The sequence below is a fragment of the Bison bison genome, unplaced genomic scaffold (assembly GCF_000754665.1).
Source record: "Bison bison bison isolate TAMUID 2011002044 unplaced genomic scaffold, Bison_UMD1.0 scf7180017864470, whole genome shotgun sequence".
In the NCBI taxonomy this organism is placed as follows: Eukaryota; Metazoa; Chordata; class Mammalia; order Artiodactyla; family Bovidae; genus Bison; species Bison bison.
Genome location: NW_011495031.1, coordinates 2,623,608 through 2,630,864, shown reverse-complemented (window position 1 = coordinate 2,630,864; position 7,257 = coordinate 2,623,608). Strand labels below are relative to the sequence as shown.

At 38.6% G+C, this 7,257-nt stretch overlaps 1 protein-coding gene across 2 annotated transcripts in view; it reads right to left on the bottom strand.

Annotated features, from left to right (window-relative positions):
* Nucleotides 1-7,257, bottom strand: part of GXYLT1 (glucoside xylosyltransferase 1) — a 52,115-nt gene that overhangs the window by 40,035 nt on the left and 4,823 nt on the right. Inside the window, exon 2 of one of the 2 annotated variants that reach the window (XM_010860765.1) lies at nucleotides 3,158-3,250. The exons of the other annotated variant lie outside the window; for it this stretch is intronic. Coding sequence (XP_010859067.1) covers nucleotides 3,158-3,250 — 93 coding nt within the window. The remainder of the gene's footprint in view (nucleotides 1-3,157; nucleotides 3,251-7,257) is intronic. 2 annotated transcript variants of the gene reach the window in all.

The following is a 7,257-nucleotide window of genomic DNA, read 5'->3' as shown; positions in this document are numbered from 1 at the left end:
GTCCTAAGGAGTCCAGAGGCAGAGAGAAACAAACCCTGGGACACTGGTCTCAAGAGCCAGAGATGGAGACAGCACTGAAAGGAAGACAGAGGAAGAGGTAACAAGGAAGCAGATTAGGCCTCAGAACAATTCCGACACCAGAGGTGACATCGGGTCAGCAGCGGGTGCTGCTCACAGTTGAGGTGTGAAGGTGGCTTTTGTTTTTTAAGGAAGTAAAGCCAGAAGATACTCTTATAAATGCTTGCTGGTGAAGAGAAAAAATAAAGGAAGGAGGCTTGAAGGGAAAGGGCTGGAAGCAGGTGCTGTAGGGACTTCGCACCTGTTTCAAGGACAGAGGAGGGAGACGAGGTGTGAGCACTGGGGCACAGTCAGCCAGCAAACACTCAGATGCAGATACAAATTACCAAAAGCACATGCAGGAAATGGACAAAACACGTGGCGATTTGGGCTTTTTTATGTTACTTCTGGCAGTCCATGGGATCCCAAAAAGTCAGACAGGACTGAGCCACTGAACTGTTACTTTATGATCATAGTATAATAAATCAATTGGGAGGAATTAACCCTCCAGAGAAGATCAAAATATACAAATTCAAACTGGGAACTCTGAGACAAGTCTGAGGAGGAGAAAACGGTGCCAGCTGAGGGCCCACTGCTGCCAGACAAGACGGGAGTCCTAATGTTGGCAGAGGGGATTTCCAAGATGCTTTCCTAGGTGGGTGGAGAAGCCCTCGAGTCAGGCCAAAATGCGGTGTTAATTAAATACTGAAGTGGAGCATGAGAATGACACAGCAGCTGTACAGCACTTTGGCTTGTCTGCCAGTGTGAACAGGCCAAGTAAATACGGGATTCCCAAGTTTACAGCAAGAAACTGCGCATGCTGGACTGCAGCATGCAGGCCTGCAAGCCTGTACTTGCTCAGTTCCAAGACAGGAGGGGGAGGCTGGAGTCACGCGACAGGGACACCAGTGGCTTAATGGACAAGGGGAGTTTACACATAGGAGGCAAGGCCCTGCAGCAACACCCCACCGTGTGCAGAGGACAGGGCAGCAGTGTCTGCTTCTGGGGAAGGAAAGATGACCAGTTATTGAGCTTCTGGGGAAGGAAAGATTACTAGTTATCGAGAACTGACCTCAGGTTGGCTCACTGGTTACCAGGGAAACCAGCAGAGGGGTAGGCCTCTTACCATCCCTTTGATAAGCTATCATAGAGATGTTCTGATTTAAGTGTTAGAACACTCACTAGTCCGTTTAGGGGCAAGTACGCAGGAAGGTCAGTCACATGAGTAGGGTGAATGTGAAGTAGGCACCGGTGGAGAGGGAACGTACAGAGAGCAAGAGAACAAGCCATTTTGGGTGGCCTGATCATACACTAAGTTTAAGAGATTTTACATAATGATATGATACATGTTAACAGTATGTTACAGTAATATGTACATATACATATATGTACACATACAGTAATATGCATACATACATCTAAAACGGTTTCAGAATTACACTTTGGATGTATAACTTTTAAAATCTCCAATTTAGGATGGTAAAAAGCACAAGGTTTGCAATATCATGTATCCATCCACACGGAATTCCTTCCAGGGAATACATGGGAGTGTTGGGAAAATAATGAGTTGGAGAGGCTCAAACAAAAGGAATATTGAGCAGAGCTCCAGGATTCAGATTAGGTCAGCTTCTCTAGGCTGCTCCTGCAGTAAAGGAGTAGAAAGATTATTACTCATGCCAGAACTTACAAAAGGGTCTGGGTTGTATAAATCGGAGAATACAGGGGCTTTCAAGCTTACCCAGCTTCCAGAGTGAATAGATTTATGTCACAAGACCAGAGATAACAAGTGAAGCTTGTCAATACTCTATTCATTAGCCAACTCTTTAAAGAAGGAAAAATATGGAGCTCCTACTCTCCAAAATTATGAACAAGCTGAATGGTAAGATTATCTTAAAAACTTAGTTTTATTTAAAAGTTTACATAATCTGACTTGACTGACTCGTATTAGAATTTCATTCATCCAATCTTTTCCATAGCAACCAGATTAAAATATCTGATTTCAACGATTTCTTCCCAGTTGTTTGTGGGCTGCATAATATATCTGGACTATAAGAATTTAAAAATATACACTACTAGTATTGATTAAGAATGCAGTTCTTCCCACCTGGAATATGTCACCTCCTGTCCTTAAGCCTGGCTAATTTCCTGTTCATGTAGTCAACCCCTCCAAAAAGCCTTCCTTGATACCTTAAGATAATTCCATCTGATGATCACCTGCTTCTCCCATCATCTTGGCTATAACTTGTCACCCTCTACTATAATCTCAGATCTGAAGCTTCCATCAGAATGTAAGCTCCAGAAGGACAGGGCCGTGTTAACCAGACTCAGTCTGATTCTTACCATCTAGCACTGTGCCTGGCAAATGGAATGAGTAGAATTAAAATTCAAATGAATCACAAAAAAATGTTACTCTTGGGGAGGGCATTCCCCTGCCACTATCTCAGAGTCTGATATTCCATTTCTACCAACACTTGTTTCCCTCATTGAGGGTTAGAAGCAGGAGGTACCAGAGTCAGCCAACCCTGTGCCTTCATTATCCTGATAAGTTAACAAAGCCACACTCTTCAAAAACTTTTTTAAAAAGGGTCAATAAACATTGTCACATCATTTGCTTCTTCATTATACATTTGTCTTTTTCCTCCCATTCCCAAATATTCAATCCCTCTGCTAATGACCAACTTAACCCTGCCCCAGTTGTCTCCATCTACCTACAAATGTTTTTTTAGTACACCAGCTTTAAATTAGATAAATGCCATATGCCTGCAAATGTCAGTGGAAGTCTATATTCAATATCTGTTTATCATTTTATCACCTATTACCTAAAATTAGACCATAAATTGTTCTATGAACAATGGTTTATCTTAATAACATCTAAAAAATTTAAGAGCATTTCACACAAAGTATGGATTTAAAAATTAGTCGTAACTACTTCAAAGTGGGAAAAAAAAGAAAACCTAATCAGAAAATGAATTACTTACTTTTATGATAATGTTAGAAGACAAGAAAAGAAACCTTTTTCTGACCTGTTACAGTTAAAAATGTATTATCTACTATCTGATCTTACCTACACTGATCTACCAATTAAATATTAAGTGCCTACCTAAAGGCCGCTTCCCAAAAGCAGTTCATTCCACAAACATCAGAGGGCAGCATCCAATAGGGATTCCAGTAACACAGAGAGAACTCTTTACACCTAACAGAGTGAGACAGAAACCTATGTGAGTATTCAGGCTTAAAACTAACAAGAAATTTACTCAATAACATAAAAACGTACTGTTCTATTTTACAGCAACAAAACTGCAAATCCAACCTGCTATGGTAATGAGGATTTCTGGAAATTGATTTCTCCCTTAGGGTACCACTATTTTAAACAGAACTGTGAAACTTTTAGGCAGAAAATACTACAGACTGGAAAAGTTTTTTAGTCATGAATTCTCTAATATAGTAAGATCTCCTTCTCAGATGACACAGAAAATACTGGAATACTTCTAAAATTTTCCTTCATGAACTGCACACATCCCCCCTAGAAAAAAAAAAATCTATTTCAGCCAAACAAAACATCTGCTTATCCTGGGGCAAAATTTAAGCCACAAATGCTGGTGGAAAGGAAAAAGATCTTTAAACGCTTTTAAATTAATCTTGAATCCAAGTTACACATATGATGTTTTAAGTGGGAAATAAGAAATCATGCTGATATTCACAGTTCTGTTTCACTTTTCTACACTTATCTCAGCTTCACTGTATTTCACAAGCTAAACGGGAGGATCAAATTTCTTCTTAGACTGCAGGTTGGAGCTAAAAAAAAAAAGAAACCACACACAACAGCAGCTACTTAACAATACAAAATGTATGTATTTTCATTGTTATTTCTTCTCAAAACAATAGTCTAGCTGGTAATTCAGGACAGTGGAAGCCCGAGTTTACTAAAGTAAGCAAGTCTGAAGCCAGAGTCACTAAACCATGTCCCATCATCATGAATTCAATTGACTGTTCTTACAGTGAAAGGTCTATGAAATGTCATATTTGCAAGATCTCTGAGTCCACCTCTCACAAATGCCAACAGGTTAAGACGGGGGAGTTTCAGATCCAGGACACACAGTGAAGTCACCAGAGACCCCTACACCAGACCTGTTAAATCAGAAACTGTGAAAACAGGGCCAGGCACTGCTGCTGCTGCTAAGTCGCGTCAGTCATGTCCGACTCTGTGCAACCCCATAGACGGCAGCCCACTAGGCTCCTCTGTCCCTGGGATTCTCCAGGCAAGAACACCGGAGTGGGTTGCCATTTCCTTCTCCAATGCATGAAAGTGGAAAGTGAAAGTGAAGTCGCTCAGTCGTGTCCAACTCTTAGCGACCCCATGGACTGCATGCAGCCCACCAGGCTCCTCCGCCCATGGGATTTTCCAGGCAAGAGCACTGGAGTGGGGTGCCATTGCCTTCTCTGGGGCCAGGCACTAGTAGTTTTTTTTTTAAAAAACTAGTAGTTTTTAAAACCCTGCCTAAGTAATTCTGTATACTACTGCACAAGGAACTAGATCAGAATTTTACATCAATGGGAAAAACTGACATTGTAATGTGGTTTTTCTTGAAAGGGACAGCATTCTCAAGCACAGCATAAAACGTTAACATATCTTAATTTAAATGGTTAATAAATAAGAAAAAGAAAACATGTACAGACCAGTAAAATGTACAACTTGATAAGGAAATTTATGTTTGTCCCCTTCCAGGTGTGGTCACCTACTTTTTAACTTTTGCATTTCCTTAGGCTCAGTGGAAGTGGCAACTACGAAGTTTTTTTTCCAGACTCAAGAGCTTTCACATCCATTTCAGCCTCACAACGAACTGTTCAAATAGGTATCCCTATCTTTCAGATACAGATTATCAAACCTTTCTTTCAAGCCCACAATTTATTTATAATCAACACCTTTATTTAAGGAAGGAAGCTAGTTATTCCGTCTCCTGTCAAATCTTCCAACAGTAGAAAATGAAAATGAAGTCTCAAGAAAGTGACTAAGTAAATTTTTCTGTAAAAATGATTATCTGAAATTATGTATTAACACCATGTTCTGCCTTAACTTGCATTATTCAATCCCTTAGCCCTAAGGAATCACACATTTATTTTCTGTCTCCATAGATAAATGGAATCATTAGTATGTGGCCTTTTGAATCTGACTTTTTTTCGCTTAGCTTATTTTCAAGGTTCACCCACTGTAGCACTTATCAGCACATTTCATTCCTTTTAATGGCCAAATAATATTCCCTTTTATAAATAAATGTATATACCACATTTTCTTTATCCATTCTTGAATTAGTGAATATTTGGGTCATTGATAGTTTTGGCTATTATAAATAATGCTTTTATGAAGATTCATGTACAATTTTAAAGTGAACATATGTTTGCAGTTCTCTTGAGTGTGAGTACGTATCCCTACAAGAGGAATTGCTGGATCGTGTAACCACTGTAAACTGATTAACGCAGATAAAACTACAGGGGAAAAAAATGTCAAGTTTTACCTAAGTTTCTTGACCATAAATAACTCAATGTCAGAAAACACAGTTTATAGGAAGAATGTTTTGTTTCTTTCTTTAATGAAAATATAAAACATATCCATTAGTGATTATACATTTTCCTTATTTAAAAAAAAAAACACACACACATAAAACACTGAGGTGCTGCTGGCAAGAGGAGACATAATTTACTTAAGTTTTCTATCTCCCAAGTTTACATTCTCTCACTTATGAAAACTTGGTTTTAAAGACTGAAAAAGTAGAAACTCATACTGAGAACTCATTACATACCAGTAACCCTCACTACAAACAATAAATTAGGAAAAGCAACTAAACTAGCGATGATAGTACTTGCACTTTCAGGCCAGAAAAAAAAAAAATCTTAAAAATGTTGGAAAAGTAAAGGTACTTATCCAAGTTCTAGTTATTAGTTCCTTTTGCTTTTATTCCTTAAGACTACTGAAAAATGGAACATTAGATATACAAAATTCAAAAAGATAACTTCAATATATTTAATGGAATAAAACTGTAGCTGAGCCAAATAGGTATGTCTTCAGTAAGTAATGATATCCAGAATCAGTAAAGTTCATAAATGCCAAGTTTTTCCACCGTGGATCAGACAGAAATAAAACTTTACTAAGGCTCATCCTCCTACTTCATAGGCTTAATGTTTCTAACTAGGTGGCTTGTCTAGACGCAAACTGATCAAGGGATAGCACGGGACTCTCCATGATGATAAAACAGTCTGTATCCTGACTGTGGGGGTGGTGACATGAACTTTACCTATTGATAAAACATCATAGAACTACACACACACACAAGTGTATGTAAAACTGGTGATGTCTAAAGATGGTGTATGGGTTGTACAATGTCAGTGTCTAGGGTTCCAGTACTCCACTACGTTCATACACATATATTCCAGATATAGAGGTATTATACCAAGCTCACGTAAGATGTCACTACTGGGGAAAAACTGAGTGAAGATTAAATGGGATGTCCACAAAATTTCCTGTAAACTTACATTTACTTCAAAAGTTTAAAAAAACAAACAGGTCACAAATTTCAGTACTTGAAAAATGTTTTAAAAACTGAGGCATCACCCTCTGGAGATAAACAGCATTAAACAGTAGTAACTCTCTCCACGATAACAGTTTCCAAACTTCAAATTTACTTAAATCCAATAGTGGAAGGTCAGTTATACTTTTAAATTCAACTGGAAAAGGTATTTTTCATTTCAAAACATCCATGATAACCATGAGGCTTTAGTGAAAACCATACATACTGAGGACAGTCGGGGATATGTCTAGGCATATCCAGCATAACAATGTCTCAATGAGGTGCCTCACCAATGATGCACCTTAAGGCATGAACGGACACCTTCACTGTGACTGCGAGAGAAACGAAGATGCTCACAGCCACGTAAGAGGAGACCATTCCCATGGTTCTGACCACTACTATTTAAAGATCAGTACCTGCACAGCCCATTTTTACCTAAAAATTGTCTTCAGACAAGTTAGATTAGTTTCTAGCTCTAATCAGTTTTCTTCTTCTTAAATATCTAGTTTCAGGAATAGTCAGGAAGTGAGAAAGAATTGTCTACATATAAATGGCAATGAACAGTTATTTCAAAAAATAGGTTAGCATCACACTGTACAACCTATCCTCTATCCAAAAAAAAAAAAACTGAATTAAA